At 36.1% G+C, this 15,799-nt stretch overlaps 1 protein-coding gene across 1 annotated transcript; it reads right to left on the minus strand.

Annotated features, from left to right (window-relative positions):
* Positions 1-7,158: 7,158 nt before the first annotated feature.
* Positions 7,159-9,781, minus strand: LOC116737264 (uncharacterized). The gene is made up of 6 exons (XM_032590310.1): positions 9,520-9,781; positions 9,298-9,392; positions 8,843-8,969; positions 8,327-8,444; positions 7,580-7,656; positions 7,159-7,403 (listed from the first exon to the last, which is right to left on the minus strand). The coding sequence occupies exons 1-6, from the start codon at positions 9,598-9,600 to the stop codon at positions 7,293-7,295; spliced, it is 609 nt and encodes a 202-aa protein (XP_032446201.1). The 5' UTR covers positions 9,601-9,781; the 3' UTR covers positions 7,159-7,292.
* Positions 9,782-15,799: the final 6,018 nt, after the last annotated feature.

Here is a 15,799-nt window from a genome sequence, read left to right on the forward strand (position 1 = left end):
AAAAAAAATTATGATTCAGCAGCTTTTTAGTTTTTGAAAATTTGTTCCGGATTAGAGGAGCATAAAAACTGAATGATGCCTCTCCAGGTTTGTTTTTTACTCTGGGGTTGTAGGTAATTTGAGAGCTTAATGGTGTAACAACACATTCATGAGAAAAGTTTATTAACAATAAGAAATAATTCAATATATTCAACAGAGAAGCATGTCAAGCATGATTTTATCTTAGAATTCTTAGCAAATAAAATTGTTATAGCTGATATTGTTTGTCTTTTTTTATTTCAAATATAAATCAGGATCCTTTATTAGTCCCTGAGGAAAAATGAATAAAGCCATTTATTTAACTTATTTTGTGAAAATAGTGGATATGAACCCCCCAGAAAAAGCAAGACAAATTAAATGACACCAAATGCCTCATCAGAAGAGAGATGCTAAACTCTGCAATTATATTACTCCAGGCAGATTATAGTCATATTATAACTTATTTATGTAGGTTTAATCCATAAACCTACATAAATAAGTTAATTGAGGCTTAAAAGACTTAATTGGGGTTAGATCTAGGTTTTGAGACAGATTTTATGAATATTTGGAAAAACTGAGCATTAGTTAGGAACATGAATTTGTTTCCTTCTGCAAGAGTGTTGGAGGCCATCGAAACCAAACCTGCCACATTTAGATCGTCATTTATCTGAATCAGTTAGAAAATTGTTTTTGGTGTGTCTTCTATTGGAAGACATTATTGTTTCATCAAGGAACTGCCACTTCAACACTTCATGTGTTTTTAAAATCATTAAATAAAACTCATTTTAAATTGTGTTAAAACATAGAAAAAAAGGTAATTAAATAAAATTGCTGCCACCATAAATTCATGTATTTTTCGTCATTTCAAGCTCAAAATTGTATGAATTTTGAAATTCCTGCAATGCCCATTTAAGCTAAAGTCTATATGTAGATCGACATGTGTGTTAAAAAAAAAGTTTTTAACTTTTTATATTTTTATGTATATATTTTTATATTTTAATCTGGTACATGTATCAAGGCATTAATATATATGGGTTATGTTATGCCTTAGGATAACATAGACCACTAAGATTTAAAAATAAAAGCGTTGTAAGACTGCAGTTCATTCGTGTCAACCCTTTTCTGTTTTCTCAGCTCTCTGTTCTCTCTTGCATGGCCACTGGATCTCATTACACTCAAATTCTCAATAAAATCAATTAATCTGTGGACGCTGTCAAGATATTTCCAGCCTGCTGCTCAGCCCTGATAATATCTTGGTTTTGTGGCCACAACTGCCATCTGTCAAAATCACCAGCCGCATCAGTAAAACACAATGACTGAGCAATGAATTTGGCTGTTTGCTCGCATAATGATCAATTAAGAAAGCTAGATGCAACTCAATGTGTGTGTGCGTGTGCATGTGTGTGTGTGTTTCCTTGATTAAATGGAAGTAGGATGAATCCTAAACCTGTGCTGTTTGAAAGAGTTGATGCTGCATTGGCTGTTTATTCTCATTCCAACTAAACCACATAAAGGTGACTGGTTAAAAAAAGACCTACAAATATTTTTACTTATCAGTGATGTATAACTACAAGTCAGGTAAAGGAGCAAGGCTGATGGAACTCACTCCCACTAGAGAAAATGAGAGTTATTCTTACATTTTATATCTTATCTTATCTTATAATACATTGGTGCATGATGAAGATTAAGCTATTTGCAGATGATGCAATCGTTATTCTGGATAATTTTGCATTTTCCAGATGACAAAAAAGATTAATAACTAGTAAAATAATAAATAATCTTAAGAAAAGCTTTCATGAGTAAATCCTGGCTCTCAAAGTATCAAGAGAAGATGCAACAAAGTTATTTTTTTCTCACTCTTAAATCTGAAAAAAAAAAAATTCCAGTATTCACAACAATGTCATATAACATTTTTGAGCTATATTATTTTAAAAGCAGTTTCTGCCGATTTAATCTTTCCCTCTACACATTGAAACAATAGACTAAGCATCGTACAAAAGTAGCAGCTCTAAACATTTGCTAGGGGTTGTAACTTTGTTGAATTCTCATTGCTGTTGAAAACTGCAGTCAAAGAGTTTTCAGAGACAAATGAAATGTTTCAAATTCTAGAACTCCAGACATAAAAGTTTGGTTGTGAAAGGCGAAACGGAAATTCTACAACTTAAAAGATCGAACAGAGATCTTTAAAAACTGATCATAAGTCCATCTATAGTGCTTTATAGGAGCATTTTCAACTGAGCATAAAAGCTGAAAAATACAAAAATCCAGAGCATTTTGGTGAAACATGGAGCACAAAATCTAAATCTTATTAATTATTAAATCATTTTTAGTTTTCACACATATTATTTAGGCCTCGTATTTATTTCTGCTGCATTCCTTTTGGTTGTGTATCGTACACCTAATAAAAGTATTCGATAGGAGTCTTTTTGTATGCTTTTGCCTGTTTTTCTGTGCAAAACTTAAGAGCCCATTGTTTCCATCTTGTTTGTGTGTGTGTAGAGTTTCAGCCTAAGCTGGGTCAAGCCAGGGGCCCATCTGGCTCCTGTAAGAGCCTCCGCTTCACGGTACCTCATCCTGATTCATTGCTCGATGGACAGCTTCAGCTGCTATCCCACTTCCAGAGTTTTACATCCCATACTTGTCCAGAAAAACACTCGGCATACCTCCCAGCTCTCTCCGCTCTCCCACAGCTCGACGAACTCTGCAGAGACACAATATTTCTCTAAGTGGGCAAAATCCTAAAGAAAAAAAATGTTGGCCGCTGTTTACATCTGTCTCTGTCAATTTGTTCTCCATCTTGGGGTTTTCTCTTCCCTCCACCCCCTCTCCCCCTTTCTCTCAGGGATTACCAATTTACCCCTGCATGCTGTAAATACCCCTCTGTGACGTAGTGGCGCACACAACCACCTTCCCTCTGTGTGTTGTTTTGCCTTTCTCTCCTTCCTAATTCGCCCCGCATCTTCATTACTCATTTTCTATCCCTGTCTTTTCTGCTTTCACACTCATCACCGTGATGTTACCACAATCGCAGCGCTGCAATGTTATTCTCATGCTGCTGGCCAAGCCTCACAATGCTGGCTGTGTGGAGTTTGGGCGACTCCGTTGCACGATCTGGAGCCATGAGGCGCTCGTGAAGTTCAACATATCCACTCATTGGAGCGCTGCTGTCAGTCACACAGCAATGCCACAAAGCTCATGAAAAGACAAAAGGAAATAAGTTACATAAATTGTGAACAGATATCGACTGGATTCATTTTCTCTCTTGATGTGGTGGTGTAATCACTCAATGACCTGTAAACTTCATTACCTCTACTTGCTCCAGGAAGTGTTGGTTCTTCCATGAATCCCACCCAGGGTGCTAATGTCTTTTTACACACCACATATAAGCAAACACGCACACACACAATCACCCCCACACACCATCCCATAAGGAACGCCACTCCACAAACAACAGTCTCTTTTTTTATAACATCAAGAACTAAAACGGATTTGATCCGGGCAAAGCAAGTCTTGTGTTTTCCTAAAAGAAATGTACAGATGACACACAAAGGAATCATTATAAATGCTCTTTAAAAGATTAAGAGATCCAGTTTAAGTTTGACCCGGTTAGGTATTTTAAAGTTTTGAATTTGAGATAATAAAAACAAACAGTGGAATAATCGTTTATGGTATCTTCAAATCACACACCAACTTCATCATTTCCAGCATAATTTCCAAGCAATTGTTTTCAGCCATTTTGTCTCACAGTGCAAATGTTGGAAGCGGGGACCCTTTACTGATTGAACAACAAATAAAAATGTCATTTTGGTTCCAACTGACGAGCTTTTTTTATGCTAATGGACCCTCCAGGCACCATGCCACTCTGGACAGAGAGCCACATTATTTGTCCCCATTATAAAGGCAAAATACATTTTATGGAACATTATGATTTCTTGATTGGAACCAGTTAAACTCCTCCAAGATAATATTCTTTATATCAGTATCCTTTATCTTTTTTTTTTTGCAAGATTTTAAATCAATGTTTTTAAAGTAAAACCTGCGTTTGTGGCATCAAATCTTGTGTAACTTTAAAATGTAAGTCTTGTTTTTGTAGCTTCTTTTGCACTGTGAAAATCGGAAATTAAATCAAGCGCGCTTTTTTTGGAAACAAATTTAATTGATTTATCAGCCTTTCATTGGGTGAAGCGTTATGTCACAAGGTTGTGGTTGTTAATTATACATTTCTTCTCCACTGAACTGCTTTCTATTTCTGCTAATGAAACCTTCAAGTCAACTTTTAGATGAAGATTTATACATTTATATTGTAAAGATCGGATATCTTAGAAGAGTCACAGTGGTTGGAATAGCTGAAGTGTATCCACTCTACGAAACACACTCTGTATAAGAACTGTTGCAGTCCCGAATGTTGCTGCCAAGGAGCGCAACCATTGGAAAATTGTAACAGGAAAACCTTATCTATCTTGACAGCTGGAAAAGGTTAAGTGGCTCAGCATGAGACATACATGAGGCTGTGTTGCTGAACAAGTGGTTTGTGAATTTATTATTTGATGTCAAAGCAGTGATGTAGTAATATTACTTCTAATGGTTGTTATTTTGCTGTTAATAACAGGAGGCAAGTTATGTAACTTTTTTCTGTAAAGAAAATTTCTGAAGGGATAATTGATGGTGGAGGCAGCAAGTCTGTTGACTCTGGGGGGAAAATGCTGTACTATTGCTATTTTTTCACCCCCATTTTGTTGAGTATTTATTTTATTCCACTTTTATGATTTAAACGTTTCTATTACCCAATTGGCTTATCTGTGTAAGGTATGTATGTTTTACATAAATATTTTCTATTGAGCTGTTTTTGCTGCTGCCACAGCTGGTTTCATCATCAAAAGTGAACAAAATTTATGGTGATTTTTTTTCTAAAAAAAAAAAAAAAAAAAAAAAGCAGGGGAAATAATATAATTTCCAATGTTTGCTTAAGCTGAGTAAAAGTCTGAAATGAGAAAGTCCACATGAGCCGGGGCCGACAGATGCCTCCATGTTGGTCTAGATGACTGTCAGGAGGCATTAGACATGAATTCAAGGCCTGTTGAAACTTTTCAGTGCTGTAATTTCCAGGCCTGTAGGCAAAACTCTGTTTGCCTTGTGGCGTGTTATTGTTTTACGATAATAACACTGAAAGTTGGAGGATGTTGCATTAAAGAGGCTGGAGCTCTTGATGACGTTTCATCTGAGAGGGCCCAAAGCTGTTCGTTTCGGACCTGAAGCGCGACTCTGTGTTTGTGTCCATCGAGTCACGTGGCTCTTGCTTTGCTAACCAGAATCTTCTTGTCTTTATGAGCTGACTTCATTCCTCCAGCTCTTCCTCTCGATATGCGTCACCATCCCCAAATTGCCTCCTTCCTTTGCAGAGAAACACGTGCCAGTTGCATTTGAGCTTCCGCTGAGACAGTTACAAAACACTGTGCATATTGTCCACAAACCTCTTCTCCTGTTTTCTCAATGACTCACAGCATCATGTGAGGCCATAAAAAATGAATCAAGGCAGTCTTCCTTTCACAAAACAAGGAGAGGTCAATTATTGAGTATCAATATTCACTATGCCTATTGATACTTAACATTCACCAGCTGTTGGTGTTTCAGGAATAAGGTCAGAAAGTATTGGAGTGTGACAGCAAAACTTGGACCTGGACCAGTTACTTCCTGGCATAAATGTTGGATGACAACTTCAGTGTATCAAGGGCGGTATGTGTGAAAGAATCTGTGCTCCAGTTAAGGTTTGCGAACATAATGCATCATTTGTATAATGTGTCAACCCATTCTCACTCCCGACTCGTCATATATTGACGCTTTTGCAACCGCAGTGAAGTTAGTTTCAAGTTGGATATTCGATATTCGAGCTCCGCGGAGTAAGCGGCGTTTAGCTCAAGGTTGATCCGATTTATGAACGCTACTGTCGGCCAGCGGTTCTCCACCGCTCCCGGCCGCAGCGCCCGAAGGTTCACTTAGGGACTATCAACAAATTACCGAACCAAACATTCCTGTCAAAGAAATGTTAATAAATGCCTTGAATTGTAACCAACTAACTAATTGTCAGTGCTAATTCATGCTTTTACATGAGCCAAAATAGCATCTATAAAATTTTAAAGTCATATACAATATTTTCAATAATTTTAATATTAAATAATATAATGTTTTCTTCAATAGCTTCCAGGTCATTTGACCTATTGACTCAAAATCACTTTGAAATAATTATACTAGTCTCTTTAGATGAGGCACAGTCATTTGTTTTCCATTTTAAATCATTTTCCATTTTTTAGGAATTTTTTTCTTCAAAATTGAGTGTTTTTCTTCAATAGCTTCCAGGTCATGTGACCTATTGACTCAAAATCACTTTGAAATAATTATACTAGTCTCTTTAGATGAGGCACAGTCATTTGTTTTCCATTTTAAATCATTTTCAATTTTTAAAGAATTTATTTCATCAAAATTGAGAGTTTTTCTTCAATAGCTTCCAGGTCATGTGACCTATTGACTCAAAATCACTTTGAAATAATTCTAATAGTCTCTTTAGATGAGGCACAGTCATTTGTTTTCCATTTTAAATCATTTTCAATTTTTAATTAATTTATTTCATCAAAATTAAGTGTTTTTCTTCAATAGCTTCCAGGTCATGTGACCTATTGACTCAAAATCACTTTGAAATAATTCTAATAGTCTCTTTAGATGAGGCACAGTCATTTGTTTTCCATTTTTAGCCATTTTCCATTTTTTAGGAATTTTTTTCTTCAAAATTGAGGGTTTTTCTTCAATAGCTTCCAGGTCATGTGACCTATTGACTCAAAATCACTTTGGAATAATTCTAATAGTCTCTTTAGATGAGGCACAGTCATTTGTTTTCCATTTTAAATCATTTTCAATTTTTAATTAATTTTTTTCATCAAAATTGAGAGTTTTTCTTCAATAGCTTCCAGGTCATGTGACCTATTGACTCAAAATCACTTTGGAATAATTATACTAGTCCCTATAGATGAGGCACAGACATTTATTTATGTTTTATGTTTTTATTTTATAATTTTTAGGAATCTTTTCCTTAAAGTTTAAGATTGTTGCTCAATAGCTTTCAGATAACGTCATAAAATTACTTATCAATTTGAAATGATTCCAGTACACTTTATACATCACACATAGCATCAATGCCACACAAACATATTACATTTTCATTTTCCACAGATATTTTCAAAACGTATTTCGAACAATAATGAACACAGTTTCTAGTTTTCAGATTAACTACACAATACACATTTCCAACTGCCTGTTTTTTTCTTTTGAAATTCTGTGCTCTTCATATTTATGCACAGGGCATGGTACCATCGGTCACAGTTGTCACACTGGATCTGTTCACAAATACAAGAAAATATACATGTTTAGCAGTATTGAACTTACTCATCTCCTGTCACACAGTTTGGTGTTTAATTGCTTGTCATTTATTATATAAAACATTTCATGGCTCCCAAGAGTCATTTCCTGTGTCTAATTCTGAATTTTACATTGAGAACTCTTGATTTCTCACCCAGTCTGTCATTCCAGGGCCAGACCCCGGGGCTTTGTATGCAGCGCACATCGCACACCAACAGTGGTCATCAAATACTGTAATCAAGAAGAATATACAGCATATTCAAACAAGATAGATTGATAGATCGATATATATATATATATAACAAAATAGCTAATTATTTCAGAAAATTAATTTAAAATTATTAATACTTGGAGATTATATAAAATACATTTGTAAACTAAAGTAAATTTTCTAAATTATCAATGTTGCATATCGTTTAGATATCTTTGTCTGTTTGGATTGGCACTGTTGGTGGTTTATATTTTGTGAAATGGAATTTGCATTTTGTAATTTTTTTTTTTTTTTTATTGACCTCACGGGCTGCAGGAGCTAATGAGGGCAGACTCTATATAAGTTGAAAGAGTCATTGAAACAGTGAATTAATTGAACTGTCAAGATGTGCTTGTCACAAAGAAATCAAAACTTAGTGTTCCCCAGCGAAAGCAGCGAGGTCTGTTTAGTTTTGTTATCTTTATTGGTTAAGTTCATGTTTTGTATTACAATGTTTGTATATGTTTTAGTTTTCACATTTATTGAGGTTATTGTGGTGACTTTGATGATGGTGGTTGATCTTAATCAAATAAAATAAAAAACCTTAAATTCACCAGTCAAGACTGGTTCAGTAATGTAAGAGCTGGGGAGATTCTGCAATATATATGTGTGTATGTTTATGTATTGTAAGTCGAAATGCACATGGTATACCTGATGCATCAAGGATTTGAAGAGCGAGAGTTCTTCTTTCACTTTTCATTGCCTTTTTTGTTGTGTCAAAATCTACATCTGGCATCAGAGGGAAGGCTTCCATCAGTGCTTTTGCCATCTAAAGAAAAAAAAAGTTTTTAAAGACTTTTTTTATGGCATTATAATGCATCAGACTTAAAACATTCATGTGGACATATATAGTGTACCCACATATACTAAAACAGGTATGTTTGTTAGTACAGATACCTGTAGTGAAACATCTAAATGTTTCAACATTTAGAAGATGATGAAAGAACTGTAATTACAAATACTGTGTGGCATGTTGCACTGACCCCAGTTATGGGCTACTGTTGGGGGAGTCTGTATTCCTCCAAGTGAATACACACTCTTTCCACAATTCCGAAAGCCCATTTTAACTAACCAGAGAGACTGTATTTGATGATAGACAACTTTTCTCTATAATAATTACACAGTATCCACACTTGTATAACAAAAAACATGAACTCATTAATTTACTTTGACTACAATAACTCCACAGCTGCTTCCGTCTTGTTGAATAGGGTGGCGCATTGTCCCCCCTTTCCATTGGATCCCAACCCAGTCTGTTTTTCCATGGCATGTCCTTCTCATTTTGAAGTATTCTCTGGATAACAAACAAAATGATTTGTGTAAGAGCAATTGTATTCTGTAATTCCACTCATAAGACAACTCACGCTTTCCTCTTATCAGTTTCTGTTAACAACAACAATGTTAAGTTTATTGAAATTAATATTTACATAAACATTTAAATTAATAGAAATATTTTTTACATAATATATTTTGAAAAAATGTTATGGATAATATATTTCAATAATATATTCAGAAATCTGAATGTCACATACATTCAGATTTTTAACTCAATCTCTATGTGGTCACTTTGCAAATTTATTAATTTTTAATACATTTTAAAAATTTATTAGAGCTTTATTTACTGTATTCTTTTAGCTGCCTTTTGGGAGTCCACAAGCTCAGATGATACTTGTGCAGGATCTATTAGGAATACAGTTCTGGCTTCTGCATTGATGTACTAAAACAGATCAACAAAGTAAAGGGGCATAACAAAGAAAAATTTCATTAAAACTAATGTGAATATGTCATGCTCTATCCAAACCATAAAATGAAAAAATATTGATTATAGACAAAAAATCACAAACCAGCAACTTCCAGTGATTGTTGTTCACAAGGACAAATGACAGAACTGCTTCATAGTTGTCAAAGTTTACCTGAAATGGCATTAAAAATGTTCAAAAATTAAATGTTAACATAAAGACAAACTTTAAGCACATGTCTCGCAATTAATCTTTTCCCACATGTCAGTATTTACTTTTACTGACAATTTTGCTTTTCAATGAGAAGGTGTTTTAAAATTTATAATTAATTTAGATCGCAAACAAATGTCTGTGCCTCATCTAAAGAGACTATTAGAATTATTTCAAAGTGATTTTGACTCAATAGGTCACATGACCTGGAAGCTATTGAATAAAAACCCTCAATTTTGAAGAAAAAAATTCCTAAAAAATGGAAAATGGCTAAAAATGGAAAACAAATGACTGTGCCTCATCTATACAGACTGGTAGAACAAGTTCAAAGTGATTTTGAATCAATAGGTCACATGACCTTGAAGCTATTGAAGAAAAACCCTCAATTTTGAAGAAAAAAATTCCTAAAAAATGGAAAATGATTTAAAATGGAAAACAAATGTCTGTGCCTCAATTAAAGGGACTATTAGAATTATTTCAAAGTGATTTTGAGTCAATAGGTCACATGACCTGGAAGCTATTGAATAAAAACCCTCAATTTTGATGAAAAAAATTAATTAAAAATTGAAAATGATTTAAAATGGAAAACAAATGTCTGTGCCTCAATTAAAGGGACTATTAGAATTATTCCAAAGTGATTTTGAGTCAATAGGTCACATGACCTGGAAGCTATTGAAGAAAAACACTCAATTTTGATGAAATAAATTAATTAAAAATTGAAAATGATTTAAAATGGAAAACAAATGACTGTGCCTCATCTAAAGAGACTATTAGAATTATTCCAAAGTGATTTTGAGTCAATAGGTCACATGACCTGGAAGCTATTGAATAAAAACCCTCAATTTTGAAGAAAAAAATTCCTAAAAAATGGAAAATGGCTAAAAATGGAAAACAAATGACTGTGCCTCATCTATACAGACTGGTAGAACAATTTCAAAGTGATTTTGACTCAATAGGTCACATGACCTGGAAGCTATTGAAGAAAAACACTCAATTTTGAAGAAAAAAATTCCTAAAAAATGGAAAATGGCTAAAAATGGAAAACAAATGTCTGTGCCTCAATTAAAGGGACTATTAGAATTATTTCAAAGTGATTTTGAGTCAATAGGTCACATGACCTGGAAGCTATTGAAGAAAAACACTCAATTTTGATGAAAAAAATTAATTAAAAATTGAAAATGATTTAAAATGGAAAACAAATGACTGTGCCTCATCTAAAGAGACTAGTATAATTATTCCAAAGTGATTTTGAGTCAATAGGTCACATGACCTGGAAGCTATTGAAGAACACATTATATTTCTTTGACAGGAATGTTAGGTTCAGTAATTTGTTGATAGTCCCTAAGTGAACCTTCGGGCGCTGCGGCCGGGAGCGGTGGAGAACCGCTGGCCGAGAGTAGCGTTCCGAAATCGGATCAACTTTCAGCTAAACGTCGGTTACTCCGCGGAGCTCGGGCCGGGAGCGGTGGAGAACCGCTGGCCGACAGTAGCGTTCATAAATCGGATCAACCTTGAGCTAAACGCCGCTTACTCCGCGGAGCTCGAATATCGAATATCCAACTTGAAACTAACTTCACTGCGGTGCTTTACCGGGTTCCCTCACCGTCACATGTTGACGCGTCGGGTACCCCCTTCGCGTCAATAATTGACGCGAGGGGGTGAACCCTAAGCCTAACCGTAACCCTAACCAGATCGTCGGTTTTGGACGCTTATTGAGCGGTACGGCGTTCAATGAGAGAACCCTTCTCGTCAATTATTGACGCAAAGGGGGGTAACCGACGCGCCAACATGTGACGCTGAGGGAAGCTTCCCAAATCGTCACTATATGACGAGTCGGGAGTGAGAATGTGTTGCAACGTGTAGGAAAACATGCCTGATATCTTATACCTGGCAGCTTAGTGCACCAGGTTCCTATGCCATGTTAAATGAGGAACATTATCATCGTTCAAGTCTGGATAAGCATTGAATATTGAGCATGGAAAATGTTTGACTTGTCAGACTTTATATACAGTATATATACTGTCTATATATATATATAGGCCTATACATCCACTGTGTGACTTAAATCTGGGGAATGAATTTGGAGAGAAAATAAAGGAAAAAAGTCAAAAAGAGGAAGAAGTCCTTTGAGGTTTAGCAGGTTGTAAATCCAGAAACCAGCCATAAACAAGCTGATATGGAACCACTTTACTTTTGGACTGGGTCGTAAATGAGAGAATCTGCAGGTTCATCAGGTCCAGATTGGATTCAAGCGCGTTATTTAGCAAACTGCATGGTTGCTTCTGTAATGCCGGTGGCACAGATGTGTCGCATAACACATTGAGCGTTTTATGAAAAAAAGAATAAAGAATAAATAGTGGATTTGTTGTTGTTTTTTGTCTCATGCAGAAAAGGAGACTGGCCCAGTCTGAATTAATTTCCTCTGTGTGATGTTGTTTGGTGACCTGTTGAAAATGCCAAAAAAAAAAAAAAGTGTGTGATCGCTTTTCATCAGAAGAGTCAGAAAGTTAAACAAGGACTTTTACAGCTGCAGGTCATCGTGGGCACTCAAAGGCACAGTGTAAAAGTGCAAATAATTCCACTCTCTCAGCTTTGGTCATCCCTGTAAAAAAGCTATCTTAGTTTTTCTTTTGACATATTTCATGCTGAAGCTTTGCTAAAGCCCAGAGGGAAAACACCAGCACTAAATATTTTATGAATTCCTGGTAAAAAGGGATAATGAGACTTTCTCCTCGAATCTAATCAGAACTGTGAAGCTAAGTGGTGCTTTGAGATAATCATATAAAGGATGGAGGTTAAAACACTAATTTCTATCTTCCATGCAAGTCAGTGAACTTTTAGTGAAAATCTGTAGTGGAGAAATAGTTTTAGTACTTTTAGTATTTCTAAAGTAGGAAGAGATCATAAGTAGATCATGAAATTTGACATTATTCTGGTAGAATAGAATAGAATAGAATAGAATAGAATAGAATAGAAACAGCAGCAACAGATGTAAAGGTTCATACCAGAAGCTGCCAGTTTAAAAGGATTCACTAGTTTCAATATGAAACCAATGAATAAAACTGAATTGTTTCTTTTAAGCCATAAACATCAGACTTTTAAAGAGTTGGTACAAACATTACTGTTGTTAGTGTTAAGCATTTCCATAAATGGAGGGCCGGTGCTCCTATTCAGCAGTCATTGGATGAGAGGAGGGTTACACTGTGGTCAGCTTTCACTTTCTGATGTTTCAGTTCTGATTTTAGTTGAAACAACCTGATTTAACGCCAGCATCCTCACAGTATCAATTATTTTTTTCATCTTTATGTTTAATGAAATGACGAGTTTCAACAAAAGAGAGAGCTACACAAACATGTGATGACGTAACCTACCAGCTGATATTCCTGCTCCTCACTATGAACTAAGTCAATTTCTCTAAAGTTCTCCAGATAATGATGGGTGAATTTCAGCTACAGCAACCTCTGCTGTACTCATTTTATTGCAGTTAGCTGCGATTCTTCTGGATTGCTGCTGTTAGTTTTCTTCATTTCTGATAGTTTTTGGCCAAAGCTTGACTTCCTGACTAATTTCCAGCCCGTTCTTCCATCTACTAGGGAAAGAAAGCATTAGATGGCACAGGGTTTTGTTGTAAAATATGAGAAGAAAACTCATCCTTTTCTACCTTTATTCAGTGAGGGGCAAAACGTCTACGTTTCTAAAAGTAATTATTCATAATTTCCCCATTCCTAAACTTATTATCACTTATTGTGCAATTCTCTTTCTTTCTACTCCTTTGACAATGCTTTTACAAAATTACAAAAACTACAAAACATCTTTGACCAGTTACAGAAAATACAAGTTAGAAACATTCAATATTTTTGGCTGGTACATTTGTATGTGAGGAGTTTGGACAACAGATGTTGAGATTTTCTACTGATGCATAAAATGAAATCAGATGATAACATGGATACCAGTACTCAGCCTCTGCTCAAGCATCTCTTTCTCTGCCTGATCCCCTCTCCTCCTCCTCCTCATCCTCCTCCTCCTGCCCTGTCCTCTGTCAATCTGTTTTTCTGTCTGGAGGTCCAGAGGTTAAGTTGTCCCCAGCATGTGTTAGTGCTCAGGTCAACAGCAGCCGGGACCTGCGATGACAGAGTGTGTGAATGCAGGGGGGCTGTCAGGGGTTAAGTGTGTGTACAGGGGTAAAGCTGGAGGACGTGTCCCTGTACTTCCTTCCACCTGGTGCAGACGCAGAACAGGAATGAGGATTCAACGGGGTTGAGGAGAACAATTAAATAAAGACAGGAAGAGGTGCGTTAAGCTAATGTTCATTTAGATATAACAAAACCAGAAAATGAAGATAAATTGATTCTGAATGTTTTTAATTCATCTTAATCATATTGCTACTTTAAGAGGAGGGTGCATGATGCTGATTTTCCCATGTAAATTTGAGAGGTGCTATCAGATGTTTACTGTGCCCAGGAAGGAGACCAGAACATCTGGGCTAAATCCACACAAGCAGAGAGAGAAACCGTCCAAGCAGCAGCTGGTCAGAAACGTATGGAGAAACCTGGGCCATCAGAACCAGTCCTCACACACATCCAACATGGTGGGAATGACAGAGGCAGCTGCTAGCCTCATTTGGAGGTCATGTCGGATCACAACACTGAGAGAAAAACAAATTCCTTAACCCGGGGGCCTGTCTGCTGCGATGTGAAACATTGGATCACTTGGTGCGACGTGGCTGTGAGAGCTTCACTGACTATCTGGCTGGCTGAGAACAAAAGCTAGAGTGTGTTAGGCTTTTCATATCAAATATTTTGCTTCTCTGATTTCTGCAGAGGGTTCTACAGATTCAAATCTGTCTTCTTGTTGTAGCAACACTATGAGTGCAATAACAAAGTGTCAAAAAAACTGATCTAAATATTTTGAATATTGGTGGAACTCGATTTAAATTTTTAATCAAGTGGATTGCATCGTCAGTAATTCAATTGCAACTTAATTGAAAACCGTAGATCTACAAAGTAAGCAACATTTTCAATTCAAAAACCCCTTATGCAGCTAAATTATTAGATATACAGGCACATGAACATGAGAACAAAGATGTTTATTGTTGAGATGGTATTCTAGTCTTGAAGGGCTTTACTAATAGGCTAACTCCTTTTACTACATAACAGTGGTCTTTTCCAGCGTCTCATCAGTTTTTTCAAGTAAAAATGAACCCCAAGAAGGCCCAGAGAAGTTTGTCACGTTTCTGTTACACAAATGTAAACGTGGAGTTTGCTAAACTGCTGGGCTCTTAACTGGAACTGTCTTCTTTGGTCAGATAAAAATAAGATTAAGCTTTAAGCAACAAATGCTCCTGTTGAGTTTGGTTTCAACCAAAGGACTTTTGGAAAATCGCTGTTGAGCGTGGTGGAGGAGCCACGGGAAGACAGAGAGAGTGTGTGTGAGCGCTTTCAAATACCTGGTGATTTCAAATATTCCAGGAAAATGAAAATGTATTTTCCTCTGGGTCTTTCAACAGGATAATGACCCAAAACACCATGCCAACACTCTTCCCCTGGCCATAGAAAAGCTGCTGGGTGAGCTGAAGAGAGGAGAGGAAAAAGGCAGGACTCAGGATCTACAGAGATTGTCTGCAGATCCCTCTGTATGCCTTAATACCAAAACAAAAGTGCAGAAGGGGTACCAACAAGTGTGCCTGCAGCAAAACAAGGATTATTTTCTCAACCTGGGTATGTTTCCTAACTGAATGAAATGAACTCAAACAAAAATATTTATTTTTCAGCATTTTTTTTCAATCTGAGATTATGGCACTGGAATACAATGAACTGAGAAGATATTTACACATAGTTAGAAGGGGTGCCAACACATCCGTCTGTTTGTTTATGCCTCAGACATACTGAACTCAGACTGTGATAAATCAGTCAAGCAAACAGTAAATAGCTCATAGAGTTTGCCAACTACAATTTTTTTTTTCTTTTTGGAATTTCCTAAAAAAAAAATAAAAATACACACAAATGTATGAAACAGCCGTTGGGACAGAGCATGTGTTGTTTCACAATATTGATATTAAGATCTAATGAAAGGGGAAATTTAGTTTGTTTGATTTGGATTTCTGTCTAAAATATTTATCATTATGTGGCGGTTTGAGACGTCATTAAAATACGTCTCAAACCGCCCGGGGGTGCAT

This window comes from Xiphophorus hellerii, chromosome 18 (genome assembly GCF_003331165.1).
Source record: "Xiphophorus hellerii strain 12219 chromosome 18, Xiphophorus_hellerii-4.1, whole genome shotgun sequence".
NCBI classification, from domain to species: domain Eukaryota; kingdom Metazoa; phylum Chordata; class Actinopteri; order Cyprinodontiformes; family Poeciliidae; genus Xiphophorus; species Xiphophorus hellerii.